This window comes from Mixophyes fleayi, chromosome 4 (assembly GCF_038048845.1).
Source record: "Mixophyes fleayi isolate aMixFle1 chromosome 4, aMixFle1.hap1, whole genome shotgun sequence".
Lineage (NCBI taxonomy): Eukaryota > Metazoa > Chordata > Amphibia > Anura > Limnodynastidae > Mixophyes > Mixophyes fleayi.
In genome coordinates, this window is record NC_134405.1 from 35,739,601 (window position 1) to 35,755,556 (window position 15,956).

The 15,956-nt window shown below is 42.4% G+C and overlaps 1 protein-coding gene across 1 annotated transcript; it reads left to right on the forward strand.

Moving 5' to 3' along the window:
* The first annotated feature begins 9,230 nt into the window (after positions 1-9,230).
* Positions 9,231-15,243, forward strand: MRI1 (methylthioribose-1-phosphate isomerase 1). The gene is made up of 6 exons (XM_075205043.1): positions 9,231-9,402; positions 12,227-12,462; positions 12,561-12,733; positions 13,236-13,412; positions 14,056-14,280; positions 14,356-15,243. Exons 1-6 carry the CDS (start codon positions 9,271-9,273, stop codon positions 14,475-14,477), a joined length of 1,065 nt encoding a protein of 354 aa, XP_075061144.1. The 5' UTR covers positions 9,231-9,270; the 3' UTR covers positions 14,478-15,243.
* Positions 15,244-15,956: the final 713 nt, after the last annotated feature.

Below are 15,956 nucleotides of genomic sequence, written 5' to 3' on the forward strand. Positions count from 1 at the left end.
AGGATATAGTAAAATTGTCCCTTGGTAAAGCACACTGCTGGCTGTGAGCAGTGATGTCATCACCATACAGCACACGTTCAGCCTATTGATGGCCCTGAGAAGCCTCGTGTGATAACCAGAAACATCTCTACCTGCTTATTGTTCATGTCCAGAGACTGGGGGCTTAATTAAATACAGGGGAGAGGAGTACGTGTTACAGGAAATGACTTGCAGGGGAAAGTCAGTTACCAGTGTACATGTATGTATGTTACGGCTAATGTCGGACATTGTCCAATTCATTGAAGAAAGAAAATTGGCTGTTTTTGTGACGTTAGCATTGTACTGTAGCACAAATGTATGTGGGTTTATATTTTTATGAGCGAGACAGAATTGCACTCAATGGAAAATGTGAAGCTTATATATTTTGGCACACCTGAATGGAGAATGAAAATGTAAACCTGCCGGCCATCACTGGGAGGCCAGCAGCAAAAAAAAAGAAAAGTTCATGTGCGGTATTGGTGAAGTAATTGGTAGTGTTGCAATATGTGTGCATTTAAAAGGTGATATGCAATGTTTATGTATATTGTCACTAATTTCCAAATAGGATTTGTACGTTCATGGTTTTATCTTCAGAATACATTGACTTGAACGATTTACTGGAGTACAGCTTTATTATGGCTTGGATATATAAATGTGACTGCCACCTTGTGGGGGTTCAGGAAATTGTGTTGCTCTCATTTACAGACATAATCTTGTAATCCACTCTTCCCTTAATTTGTTTATACTCGAGTTGCATCTTTGTGCTTAGGTCTTGTCAGCACACAGAGCAAAGAAAGGGGACTGAAAAAGGACAGCTTGAAATACTTAACCCATATTGGGATATTGTCTGCTTACTGAAACACAACTTGAGGGGTGACTATAAGAATTCACCAAATCCATGTTGGGTTACAGCTGAATAGTCTTGTTAAATGTTCTGCTGCCACCTAACTTGTAGACATAGAAATAAAAAAATCTGTAAACTAAAATCACAGCATAATTAGTTGGTATAATTCTTGGGATTGTCCCTAGTTGAACACAAATAAAAACGTGCAAGTCCCCCCCCCCCCTTGTGTATGTAATGATTGTCCTTGTTCTGCAAGTGTAACTAAACAAATCGTTCAGGTTTTTTGTTTTGTAAGGTTGCACATGCCACAGGGATCACATGATGGGGTATTTGTGAGGGAGGGGGTGAATAATAAGTGGCGAAATAGTGCCTATGGCCCAAGCTTCATTCATGTAGCTAAGACGGTTTGTGTGATCTCTGATCAGTCCGTCGTGTTCTCTAGGTATGCTTGTCTATTGCACACTTTATTGGTCCATTGAATCTATCTTAAGGAACTTACTAAAGTGGTTACATAAACGCTTCTTGTTGTGAGCCAAATGTGTTCTGCAGAGCCAAGATCTCGGCATTCATTTCCAGCAACTGAGTTTGAGAAAATGGATTAACTGCAAATGGATTGCATGTTGTAAAACTCCGTCTTACTTGAATTAAATTTCTGTTTGCCAATAGTAGGAAACTAAAACATTCAAAGCGCCTGCATTATCTTTCTAGCCTTAAGTCTTTTGTTTTCATCTTATTACAAACAAGTATGCTGTCTGTATAGCCACCCTGTGGCTTCTGTCCATCCTACAAGTATTGTGTTAGAAGATGTTACAGTGGCTCCGTGCCTGGTCCTTACAGCACGGCTTCCTCAATTATCTTGGACATCCATGTTATTGTATACAGGTTTCTGTATCCTGCTGTGACCGCTTCCCCTGGTCACCTGTATAACATTTTTAGTCTGGAAATGGGGGAGGAGACAGATTCGGCAGTGTTCTATTTGGCTTCTGGTTATTTGTCATATCTCCTGCACTCAATGTACCATGAATATGTGACTGAAAGGCAGAAGAGAGCAGATGGCAATGGTGGTCTTGGGGGTGGATTTTTTTTTATACTAGAATGTCCAAGCTGTGTGGAAACTGGCTCCTGGTGTTTCTATTCTCGACTGTCAATGCTGGTGCTGAATAGCTGCCATCAAACCCGGGGATAGGATGTACCCCCTACCTAGCTAGGCTTGTCCAATGGTGACTAAGACACTTGGCTTCCCATCCTCCTATGTTTAAACTTAACATGAAATATGGTATCTGGAATCCTATTCTAGCAAATATAAAAAATTATTTTGGTTAGACAACAAAGGTATCGCTCCTATAATACTTTTTGGGTTTTTTTGACACAAAAGTATTCAACATACTAGGGTTTTGGGTAGGTTTATCCAGGATGATCTGGAAGCTCGATTAATCAATACTTACAAAAGGCTGGTTCACCTTCTATTTAAAGACCACTACTTTATCCTGTGTCTAGTAATGGCTGGGGCTTCCTACTTATGCCTCAAAGTGAAATGGATAACTACACAAGTCCTCAGAGGCCACATTTTGTAGTGCAACACAAGGATGGCTAAGGATTGATGGTAGAACGGCGATTCATTGGCTTTCATCCTAAAGGGACAGATCAGAGCATTTAATGTTCTGTGAAGGCGCTGAAAACCTTGTTAGAAAAACTGAATACTGATGTACATAACCTCTTCCCCATTCTTCTGTATATGGCCCTATAATTCTATATACATCAAATATTCCCCCCCTAATTGCCGAGATGTCTTCCAGAACAGATTGATCTGTAGAGAAACATTGAACACCTCCCTGATCCACTCTCAACCTGTATGGATTTGAAGGATCTTGTAGATTTGTTTCCGCCTTGGACTCCCTGGCAGACCTAACAAATGTGTGAACGCTCTGGTCAGCAGAGAACGGAAAAGGAAACCCCTCTGAAGGGTATAGTGTGAGAACGCCTACCTCTAAGCGTCTCTTTACTGTCTAAGCGAATGGTAGAGGGCTTTTTTCATTGGGGACTTGCCTAGCAATTCTCAGAGCAGAATAAGAAAGGTCTTTGCATTGTTCTGCACAGAGGAATACTAGCCTAGGTAGGTGGCGGCTCCTTGGGACCACCGTTTGCTGCCAGATGCAGTACATGTGAGTGAGGGCATACTGTTTCTGTCTATAAGCAGACAGTAAAGTTTATGTAATGTGATCTCAACGTCATAAACTGGTCACGCCAGTCAATGTATCCGCTGTACAAGTAAGACTTTAATTAACTTCGCAAGGAGGCATTACTGTAGATTTAGCATTATTTGGGGAGAGTGACCTGTAGTCCTCCCCAAAGAGCACCATATTTAGGTAAGCACACTAGTTAGGGGTGCAATGTATATCTGCTGTAGAATTTATTTCTTACCCTTGTACAGCCTGTGGCGAAATATAATCCCAACAAAACCCACCATAGGGTCTTTGTAGCATGTGGCAGAACTGCTGGTAGATTGTGAAGAGCCCTTATGTGTGAAGTGTGCGCCCCAAGTCAGGAAGGAACCAAATGGGCTTCTTGAGCAGTTTAAAGAATTAATGAACTGGATGATGCTGAAGACTATTTGTATGCTTCCAAGGTGCCAAATGATGGAACCTGACTAATGCCATGTAGATATTGACTGACTACACTGAATACCTGTTACATACTTGCCAACTCCAGGGAGACCTACCCAGAAATACGTAGTCTCCTGGCCATTCTGGGAGAGTTGGCAAGTATGACCTATTACTGTTAAGTCCACATGTTCAGAGATTTAAGTACGTTCTACAGAGTGAGAAGTGTTTAATATGAATAGAACTTGATATAAATTGATTATAACTCTTATCTTTGTGAGTTATGGATCTACTTACATGCTCCGGTTTCTTGTGCAATATGTGGAATACATATATTTGAATGAAGGCTAATAAATCTGCCTAATTCATGTATACGTATACATTCAATATGATATATTAACTAATACAATTTATTAATCCTGAACAGACACTTGATAAAAACCCTTTATTTAGTATATAATTTTCAAGTCTCATGCTCAGGCATTCAGGAGTGTCATATAGAGCAAAGATTAAATAGTATGGAATAGAATCTGACATGCATCTAGTCTAACATAGATTGTCGCTCTAGGTGAGAGTCTGACCTATCAATATGCTCTGAATTTTCATGACCAATGACATGCTTTTATTTGGAGCCAGTGATTGGTACCCTGGTGTATAACGTTCTTGTGCATGCAATTTCTACCAAATGGATGTGCATCCTGTAGTTAACAGAGCAATTACAAGGATTAACCAATAACATACCTGTGGGGAATAAGGCCTAATCATACCTATATTGTAATTATGTTATATCGAATGAATCTGTTGATAAATTGAGCTACTAAGGTGTAAAATATGAAGTCAGAGGGTCTGGTGTGTGTTTACTTGGTGCTGCTGTCCACCTCTGTTTAAAAGATAACAGCAACACTTTCAGGGAAAGCTGAGCAGGTTTAAAGGCCCCTGGGGTAAGCGGCATCCTGACATAGTTTTTGACACAGAGAGACTGTAAGGAGCCGTTCACAGCTTGAGATCCTTGTAGACAAAGGCCACACGTAAGGGCTCTGCAGGTATATAAGAATATGAACCTCAAAGAAAATGCCTTCATGTTTTCTGAAATCCATGTGCCATTCCATATTGAGGGGCAGAAACCACAGCATTGTTGTGAATTACAGGCACAAGCGGTACAGGGAGAAGCTGTAGTCACATGTCTTTGGGAAATGTATGTCATATTGTTATAATTCCATCATGTTATTAAAATGGTATTAAAATGTGACAGATTATGACCGGTTTAATGACAGGGGAGTAATGTTTCTGGGATATAAGACAGTTAAAACTTAGGAATAGTTTTGAAATAGCCTTAGGTGACACTCAAGGGACATTTCCACCCCCACATTAGCATCCACACTGCCCCTGTGAATACAGTCCTATTTGAGTTTGCTTAAAAACCTGTGTTGTGAAGGGACAAACTCAGTCTTTTGGGAAATCAATCATTGATAAGCTGTCTACCTTCAAGCCAATTTCCCTTGGCGCAGAATATACCAACTTGTCTAAGTTATACTCTGAATTTTACCTATTTTGCAACTTTTTTTTATTTGTATGGTTTTTTTTTTTGGTTTTTTTTTATGTATATAACCTGTAAGCATTGTACTTTTTGTATAGTAAATCCAATATTTGGGTAGTTAGCAATATTAGTGATGTCCTTAATGCTCTAAACAAATTCACTGCCTGTCTAGGAGAGATTGCTTGACCATGTTAAACCTTTAAATCCTGAGGGGTGAATTGTGAATACATTTGTATACCAAGCTGAGTGGGTGCCAGCTTGTACATTTGTCAAAACCTTGAGGGGTTGAGTGCTAACCCTTTGATTACTGGTTTGTGCCTTGCTGTGTATAACGAGTGCTCATTATGTGCCAGTGTGAGGCAGTATATTGGGGCAAGGTGCGGGCTGGCAAGTTTAAGCCTGGGGGGCGCACAGGCGACAGTCACGTGACACGGCCGCGTAATTGATGAGGCGGCCGCATCGCGTGTCATGCGATGCGATCACCTGTGCGCTGAGTGTTCATAATTACCAGCTATAATCAGTGATACACTGTAAACAATCTCATGATTAAGCCTTACAAGAGGTCGTACAAAAAGGAGCAGACATTGGAATAACAAGTTTTTAATGTCTGAAACAGATTAATATCTAGCACATTATCCTGTCTAAAGTTTATAAAGAATATCACAGTATTATATAACTATTCTGATATTTCAGCTCATTTGGGGTCCAATCCCAGAAGTTTCAGTAGTTTAAGAGAAAATCTGCACTTTATGGGCCAGTATTTTTTAATTCGTTATATTTTGCCTTTTAAACCTTAGTCTTCTTGATATCTAGTAGAAGTTCAATTTTATTTGTATATTTTCCTTTTTGTCCAGTGTGGACATCTTGGGTGTTAGTTGAATCTAGTAGCATATGTTAGTGTACCTCTTTTAATGCCACACAGTGAAAGTAGTTTGTCTAGATTTTTTTTAATTAATCTGTATACAACTGAGGGAGCATGCTCTTGTAGATAAATATATACAATATGATATAAAATTTGATTGAGGACGAAATAAAAGAACTATTGACATATAGTGCGGAGGGTGTTCTTTTTTTTTTTTTTTATACCAAATTAAGGTGCCAAAAGAATCAGGTCACAGATGGGTTTATATATGGAGAATCCTAAGGAGCAGGCTTGGTCCTCTGATAGTGAACAGAGAGAGATCTGAGAAGAACCCAGATACTTTAATAGAGATATTAGAGGTACTTCTGAAGCATTATAAAGCCATGAGGATGCATCAACCCTGAACTTTGCAAGATGCCTTCTTTGAAGTGAACCAGCATTAACGGGGTTTTCTTTTTACATCTGCTTATTAGAGATTCATTAATACAGTAGTAGCAACCAGACAAATGTCAATCTTACAGTCCAAGAGCCTTGACTGAACGTATCATGGACAGTGAAGCAGCGATAGACAATCTTTCTGTGAAGACTACCATTCCTTGGAAGATGGGGATCTGTTAAAATGATCCAATGGACAGGAAAATGGAAAAGTGGGTCAAAAGGCTGCATGTTTTGGCAAGGACTGCAATTAAGTCTGCAGTGGTTATAGCTTCAGGCTCCTTAAGGTTTTGCTGGATGCATTGTAGACTGATACTCAACAAAAAGTTGAAATATTCTCTATGAAGAAAGATTTTGTTTTCTTCCATCAGGCATTTATTGGATACAATTGTAGGGACTAGAAGAGCTAGTTGACTACATCCTGCAGTGCTATATCTGCAGTCCAAGATTAATTTGGCCATACTGAAATAACTTTATTTACTCTTTGGTGATGAGTTTCCTCGCTCCACTCTTTAAGGAAGCAGGTTGCTATTCCCTTGGCATATAGTATTCTAAGCAGTTTTGGGGGTAATACATCTAAACAGATTTTTTTTTTTTGGTCCCCTTAGCGGCAAAAAAACTACCAATGACTCTCAGCTGAGGCAATCCCAAGAGTCCACTGTGGGTAGCAGGATTTATAATTATGTAAAGATTTGGTCACTAACCACCCAGGAGTGGTGGGTGCTAGATATTCTAGCCAATCTATATACCTACCAATGGGCCTGTCTATGTTCCTGATAATTTTCACCAAAGTACCAGTAGTTCTAATGGCGGTTCTCTGGAAGCAGGGGATCTCTGTTTTGCCCTATATGAGCGATATCCTGGGGGGTAGGAAAATCAGAAGGAGTGACCCAAGCACGAATGAGCAAGGTGATAAGTTGCACATGCGATAATAAATGTTACTATCATCTGTAACGATTGCCCTGTTCGTAATCAAATATTCGCTTCACTATCACGCCGTTTCATACATTTGGTGGTTCGTAGTCAAAGTTAAAAAGCGGGGACTGCGATGTTGAATGCTTTGCTGGATGAAACAACAGTTTTTGGTAAGTTTCTCATCAGTTTTGCCTTTACTACATTTGGGCATAAAAACGCTGTTTCGTACATTTACCCTGAAGTCTCAGCTCAGGACAATGGCATTGCCATCCAAAGATCCACTCACAAGATGCATCCATGAAGTCATTGCACAGGCCTATAAGGAAACTATCTGAAGTGACTGGGATTCCGAGGGCACATTCAACACAGGCCTTGACCACCTAGACCCGCAGGGCGTGGGCTTCAGCAAGCAGCGAGCAGTAATCGCTTCAAACTTTACATTTTGGATGTCATATCTGCTAAGGATGCTCGGTTTGTAAAAAGGATTCATCAGACAATAGATCAATAATATTATTGCATTTCATTATTGCTGGCATTTATTGAGTCCACCCTATGTTGTTGTTGGGTGGGGTGCATTCATTATGATGTTCCCCCCTCTATGTATATCAGTGCCGGGAGGGCTGTGGTAGATAGAGGGGGATCTATCAGTCATGGGAGGGATGTGATATATATGGGGGGTCTATCACTGATGGGAGGGCTGTGATATATAGGGGGCGGTCTATCAGTGATGGGAGGGATGTGATATATAGGGGGGGGGTCTATCACTGATGGGAGGGCTGTGATATATAGGGGGCGGTCTATCAGTGATGGGAGGGATGTGATATATAGGGGGGGGTCTATCAGTGATGGGAGGGATGTGATATATAGGGGGGGTCTATCAGTGATGGGGGGGATGTGATATATAGGGGGGGTCTATCAGTGATGGGAGGGATGTGATATATAGGGGGGTGTCTATCAGTGATGGGAGGGATGTGATATATAGGGGGGGGTCTATCAGTGATGGGAGGGATGTGATATATAGAGGGGGGGTCTATCAGTGATGGGGGGGATGTGATATATAGGGGGTCTATCAGTGATGGGGGGGATGTGATATATAGGGGGGGGGTCTATCAGTGATGGGAGGGATGTGATATATAGGGGGGGGGTCTATCAGTGATGGGAGGGATGTGATATATAGGGGGGGGTCTATCAGTGATGGGAGGGCTGTGATATATAGGGGGGGGGTCTATCAGTGATGGGAGGGATGTGATATATAGAGGGGGGGTCTATCAGTGATGGGAGGGATGTGATATATAGAGGGGGGGGGTCTATCAGTGATGGGAGGGATGTGATATATAGAGGGGGGATGTGATATATGGGGGGGGGTCTATCAGTGATGGGAGGGATGTGATATATAGAGGGGGGATGTGATATATAGGAGGGGGGTCTATCAGTGATGGGAGGGATGTGATATATAGAGGGGGGGTCTATCAGTGATGGGAGGGATGTGATATATAGGGGGGGTCTATCAGTGATGGGGGGGATGTGATATATAGGGGGGGTCTATCAGTGATGGGAGGGATGTGATATATAGGGGGGGGTCTATCAGTGATGGGAGGGATGTAATATATAGGGGGGGTCTATCAGTGATGGGAGGAATGTGATATATAGGGGGGGGGTGTCTATTAGTGATGGGAGGGATGTGATATATAGGGGGGGGGGTCTATCAGTGATGGGGGGGATGTGATATATAGAGGGGGATCTATCAGTGATGGGAGGAATGTGATATATAGAGGGGGGTGTCTATTAGTGATGGGAGGGATGTGATATATAGGGGGGGGGGGTCTATCAGTGATGGGGGGGATGTGATATATAGGGGGGGGGTCTATCAGTGATGGGAGGGATGTGATATATAGGGGGGGGGGGTGATATATGGAGTGGGCCTATTAGCGATAGTGATGGACAGTTATCAGCACCGCTATTGGAGCACAGTAATGATTATATAACACCCCCCCCCCCCTTCCCCCGTGCTGATAGACACGTGGTTATAGCCCCGCCCCCCGGAAGTGCCGCTTTCGCCATGTCTCTGGAGTCCGTACGGTACAGCCGCGGGTCGCTGCAGGTTCTGAACCAGCTGCTGCTGCCGCAGAGGAGTCAGTATGATCCGGTGACCGGGGTGCGGGAGGGGGCCGAGGCCATCCGGACCATGAAGGTGAGAGGGGCCGGACCTTACTGACAGGGGCGGGGACTATGGAGGGCGGTACCCATACCACGTGACACTAACAATACCACGTGATCAAGTCTTTGTAAAAACTGTTCTAAATAATAAGGTGCTCACAGTAAACCCCACCAAAAATGCAATGTATAGACCTGGTTTGTGGCAGTGTAATATTGGGGGTGGTTTAGCACTCACAGAGCTGACACTTAGCTGTCTGTAAGGTGGGACATAATGCAGAGCACATAGTGACTCCATACCTACCCTAGTGAACACTGAGCGGGCATTGGCCTGATGATGCAGTGGGTGTCGCACACATTGCACAGCCCAGGTGATGATGTCAGTAGACTTCTAGTCACACCATACTCTACTTACACTGCCCCCTTCCTGCATCTCCCTCCTACAGACTAGTGTGTAGATATAGTTTGAATGACTGCTTTGCAGACTTGCACTGCACTAATGCACAGTGGGGATCGGTGGCTCTGTACACCGGGGCAGAGCCTACTGATGTGCCCATAACTCAAATATCTCCTAATCAGCCTCTTGACCTGTATGAGATCCCATCAGTACATTGCCGTAAAGATGGGGGAGGAACTTTAGCTGTGTGTAATAGGTTGTGTGATTCTTTTTAATACAGCTTCAGCAAAAAGTCAGGTTATTGCTAATCAATGTATTTTACAGCCATGGTCATATTTTTACATTTAAATTTTGGGGTTGACTGGGCCTTCAATGTCCGTTCCTAGGATAGTACTTGAAAATACACCAGATGGGGATATTTCTGATTCTTTATGTTCAGCCTACACAGTGACAATCTGAAGAACTGTACAAGCAGTGTACACATGTTGGTCCTTGTTTTTGCAAATGTTCTGGATTTTCTTTTTAACTTGCTAGCTTGTTACTTAATTCTAAGGCTTCCAAGTAGAAGCTGATACACTTTGAACTTGATTTATATAGTCACATTTAAAGGGGTGAGGTGTGAAATAACTATCAATGACTGGAATGCCGACAACAGTTATAGCGGCACTAAAATGCTGATTGCTATAATACCGACATGAAGGAAATGCACACCTAAAAACTGATAGCCAACACTTCCGACAGCCCAGGTATAAACACCCACAGGAGAAACCGACACTTAACATGACGACATTCGCATTGCCTGCGTTAAGAGGGCAATGTGAGTCTTCGGTGGCTGTATAATGTCCAACCTTTACTAAAAAAAACATAAAATAAAAAGTGTGGGGGTGCATGCTATAAACACCATTAACCTTGGCAACGCTAGGGTTAATAGATTTTATAGGGGGGACCCCCATGCTTTTTTTTTTTTTAATGTCTTTTAGTAAGGATTGGACAATTATACAGGCGTTTGTTCCTCGCATTGCTCCCTTGATGCCGGCAATGTGAGTGTCAGCAGTCACACTGCCGGCATTTTCTCCTGTCGGAAATGTTGGCTGTCGGTTTTTCCTGTCGGTTGGCTGTTGGCTGTCGGTTTAGTTTCTACATGTTGGTATTATAGCAATCTGTATTTTAGTGTCGCTATAACTGTTGTCGGCATTCTGGTCGTTGTAATGATGACTACTACCAATTTGCACATTTAAATGTCCCTTTATTGTGAATGCTGAATCATGCTAATAGCATGTTTTTCACATTAATATTTGCAGATTTTTTTTGGTTTCATGGACTGGAACTCTAATGGGCGTAGGGAAAAAAATATCCCTCAAAGACATCTATGTCTCAAATATATGAGAATAGGTGAGAGGTCCTTATGTGTATAGCATTGACCTTTTCAGAATTTCCGACCTTATGCCCAACATGAATATTTAGTGCTCATTTTTCCACTAAGGGGTAATTTACCCTTCTCGGTCCTCTATCTAGATATGGTGATGTCACAGAGTGAGCAGTCACACAGTCTATGTAGCAGGTTAGTGTGTGATTGGATGGTGACGTGTTCTCATCGGCTGATATCAGCCAACATGGGGACATGGTATTACCTAAAACAGGCATGTTTTGGATAGATCTGTGTGAACTATTTTGTACTGTATTTCCAATTTGACATATTAGTAGGAATGCAAGATTGATTATCCAGTCTTTGATCAATTTATATGGGCTGAGTGAACAGTTCTGACTGATCTTCTGATCTTATAATATGTTTTGATGCTTGTCCACAAAGGTAATGTGCTGCCCCCTGGTGGCAGAAAAGGTCACATGCTAGGACCTTTAAAAATGTTATATTGCCTGCTGCAGATAATGGGAGGGGTACGTGATACCGAAGGGTGAAATTCCGACACTGGTTAGACCGATAGGGTAATCACGACTCACCTACCTTCCGACTCTCATGAAATTAGACATCTTGAAATAGCAATATAGAATAATTTCGGCAAACACACATAGCGACAGTGACCTTGGCATCACTTGTAAGGTCGACAGTTCAATTCAGGCTATTAAGGGGGCAATGGAAACATCCGACCGCTGTATAATGTTTTTTCAATAGCCTTCTACATTATACAGCGGTCAGGTGTTTCCATTGCCCCCTTAATAGCCTGAAATTATTCTGTATCACTATTTCAAGATGTCTAACTTCATCAGAGTCGGAAAGTAGGCGAGTCGTGATTACCCTATTGGTGTAGTGTTGGAATTTCAGCCTTCGGTTTAATGATTACCACCGATTGATAATAACCCTGATAAGATGATGTAGAGGACAGGGATAACTGATGTGCAGTAATATTTTACGCTTCTGTTATCTGTAAACGGCCATTACTGTCAGAACTAGGAGTTACTATAAAATAAATACACAAAATGAGTAAGGCTACATCCTCTTGTCTAGGTCCGTGGAGCTCCAGCAATCGCCATTGTGGGGTCCCTGAGCTTGGCAGTGGAGCTGACCTCCAGTCCCCCACAGCAGTTGCCTGACCTACTTACTTTTGTCCGCGAATCAATGGATCACTTGATCAGTGCCCGGCCCACTGCAGTCAACATGAAGCGAGCAGGAGATGAACTTAATTCATTCCTGACACAGAGAGCAGAACAGCCAGGGGTCACCATCCAAGGTCTGACCGAGAGGTACATATGTGGCCAGTTATACCAGGGTTTAGTTATTTCAGTCACTTGTGCTTTTCTTCTTTCCACCTCAAACCCTGCACTCTCTGTTCTCCTCTCAGTGTCATCCAGTGGGCAGAATCTCTTCTGGAGAAGGACGTCAAAGACAATCGCATGATCGGAGACCTAGGAGCGCAACACATCCTTCAGACTACAGGCATCACGGGTGGGGTCGGTATAATGACGCACTGCAACACGGGGTCACTGGCCACCGCTGGCTATGGCACTGCACTGGGTAAGAGAAGACCTATGTTGACGTTTTGTGCTTGCTTTATGGTGTAAATATATTGCTTGACAATTCAGATCCACGCCTCCAGAGAGGAGGATCTTTCTGTGCTCTATCCATTATTTAAACGTGTCCATCTGTCATTCCCCAGACCCTAGTCACCTTCAACCACACGAGACCCCCAGCGCTCCCGTTTCTCTCATACTGGCTCCATTATTGGTTGAGCACTGATTTAGGAGTTGATATAATTTTATTTATGAAGGGAGTGTTTCACCATTATGTATTTTAAAGTGTTCTAGCAGCTGGTACTTTTTTATACAGGTGTTTTTTATGTTAAGATTCTTGTTCAATTTGGCTTACTCCATGTGGGGCCAAATTGTACATTAATTGTGTTTCTCTGCCCTCCCACTGCGCTGCTATGTTATCCACGTGTGCACAGCTTAACACCGTCTCCTATGTGGGGTTGTTTAATGTTTCCTATCTCCTCTCATCATCTGTGGCTTTGTGGCAGGTGTGGTGCGCTCCCTACACGCCCTTGGCCGTCTGTCCCACGTCTTCTGCACAGAGACCCGACCCTATAACCAGGGCTCCAGGCTTACTGCGTATGAGTTGGTATATGAGAAGATTCCAGCCACTCTGATCACAGACAGCATGGCGGCAGTCACCATGAGAGAGCGTCAGGTCAACGGTAAGTAGCACATGACCATAATATGTTCTTAGTCATTTTGTCCTTGGTATTGGTGAGACTTGTGGTTCTTTGGTGTCACTCACTGATTGAAGGGACTGTTGCTGTTCCTATCTCTTGAGTTGGTCCCACACAGGGAAATTGTGTCAGACAATTTGGGTGATTTAGACAAAATTGGCTTGAAATTGCCACGTGAGGCTTCACGAAGAACAATTCTATTTCTGGATTTTAATCATTTAAGGCCTGAAAAAACAAATGTCCGATAACCTCATCTCTGTGTATGTGTGGTCGTTTACCCACTGCTATGATTGGGCCTTATTGGATCCAGCCTGCCTAAGGACAGAGTGGTACAATTTTTCCAATTCAGCCACAAGTGTGTTGCCAGAAATGTGGATGTTCATCGGTTAGGCCGAATGTCTGGATCTTGACGTGGGTTTACAAACTTTACAGTGTTATTATGCTGACAGAAAGACAAACTTCCTTGACATTGTCTAGTTTTACCCTTTTTCATTTTTTCATTGAAAATATTTTGTAACAATGTAAACTTATTAATTATTGGCCCCAACTACAATTTTTAATACCCATTTAGGAAAAGCAAGACCAAGTTGATTGCCTTTCCCTCATCCAATTCCATTCCTGTCCCCAGCTGTTGTGGTGGGAGCCGACCGGGTGGTGGCTAATGGTGATACCGCTAATAAGGTTGGAACATACCAGTTGGCCGTCATTGCCAAGTATCATGGAATCCCGTTTTACGTGGCTGCGCCAAGCACCTCGTGTGACCTCAGCTTGCCTACTGGAACCAGCATTGTGATCGAGGAGAGGCCCAGCCACGAGCTGACCGATATAAATGGTGTCCGCGTGGCAGCTCCAGGTGGGTACTTAGGGGGAAAAGTGGGGGAAATTATTTATTAAATTACTAGGTATGCTAATGCCCTTCTCCTCCCAGGTATTCAGGTCTGGAACCCCGCTTTTGATGTCACTCCCAATGAACTGATCACTGGAATAATCACAGAGCATGGAGTCTTCAAACCGGAAGAGCTGAAAGATGGACTGAGCCGTAATCCTTAACATTCTCTGCTTTTCAGCGGTGTCATTTTGTGGACCAATGCAGTGTTCGACTGCTACACGGGGGGCTTATGCGGAATGCTTTACTGAGTGGTTCCTAATCTCTCACTCAAAGAAAGTTCTATAATAAAACTTTGTGCACAGATGCTAATTCCACTCAGGACCCAACAGGTCTTTCTGGATTTTTTGTGGGGATATTTGAGGGGTTCATAATTTATAATTCTGTTATACTGGCGATAGGATAGGAAACAGAGATCTATTCTCCCAGTACTGGAAAACTTTGGCAGTCTGAGGTATTCCAGCAGCTAGGACAAGAGGTGTATGTAATGCTGTGCACTGTTCAAAACATTGAACGCCTGTGTATCTAGGTGCTGTATTAACTACATATTTCCTGACTGTATATGTTTAAAGCTCATAGCATGGAGGGTTGGGATTGTGCTACACTGCCTCAATGATAAAGAGGGGAGGTTTTCCTAAGGTTAATTCATTTGATTTGTCTAGGTTATTAATTAGTTAGGAAATTAAAACACCCATGATTACCATTTTAATAAGCAGAAAAAAAACTACAACCAACTAAACTATTTTGATCAAGAAATCTCAGGGCTGTTTATTAATATTATTCTATTTTTATTGTTGCAGAGGATTTGAACCTTTCTGCATGTTGGGGCCCAGATTAATCCTGATTTATGGCTCGTTAAACTTTTGGGTTTAATTATTTTGCTGCTGACTGCAAGTTACATATATTAATAAAGCTTTTTATTATACCCTGCATGGCAAAAAGTATTGTGGACACCCAAACCTGACATCCATACGGACTTGGTGAACATCTCATGAATATGGAGTTGATCTCCTCTTTTGCTGCTATAACAGCCTCCACTCTCCTGGGAAGGCTTTTTTCCACTACATTTTGGAACATGGCTACAGGGATTTCCATCCATTAAGCCACAAGAACATTAGTGAGGTCAGGTGACTGATATGGGGTGATAAGACCTGACTCACAGTCGATGTTCCAAATTATCAAGTAGTGGAATAACCTCCTCTCATCCCCATCAAAAGACTTAAGGGATCTGGATAAACTATGAGTTCCAGAATTTGTAGAGAGACGTATTCTGTGATATATGTGCTCATATTCCTCCCATAAAAGCCTTCCATCATATTTTGACTTTGATCTCTCCAATTTCGGGCAAACAGGATTTCCCATTTCCTGGCCACACAACACCTTGTGGCCAAGTATATTTGGGATATAAGTTTAAAGGCATGATTCATTTCTTGTGAAGTATATAACGTCCAAGAGTCTATTTGTATGTTAATATTGAGGACTCTGTTTATGAGGGATTCAGCATCTTTCTAAAAATTCTGGATGTATCTACTTGTCCACCACATATGAAAAGGTCTCTCATTCTTTTCCATGCCCTCTAGTGCAGATGTTTGGGGAATTGGAGATGTAATGGGCTTTTTAAGGAGTAACCGCTACCTTGTGTG

Excerpts from the sequence above, each read along its gene's own strand:
- MRI1 (XM_075205043.1), top strand. The coding sequence starts at position 9,271 with ATGTCTCTGGAGTCCGTACGGTACAGCCGCGGGTCGCTGCAGGTTCTG. Across the intron at positions 12,734-13,235 it reads TGGCTATGGCACTGCACTGG|GTGTGGTGCGCTCCCTACAC; the intron begins GTAAGAGAAGAC and ends GCTTTGTGGCAG. Across the intron at positions 13,413-14,055 it reads GAGAGAGCGTCAGGTCAACG|CTGTTGTGGTGGGAGCCGAC; the intron begins GTAAGTAGCACA and ends TCCTGTCCCCAG.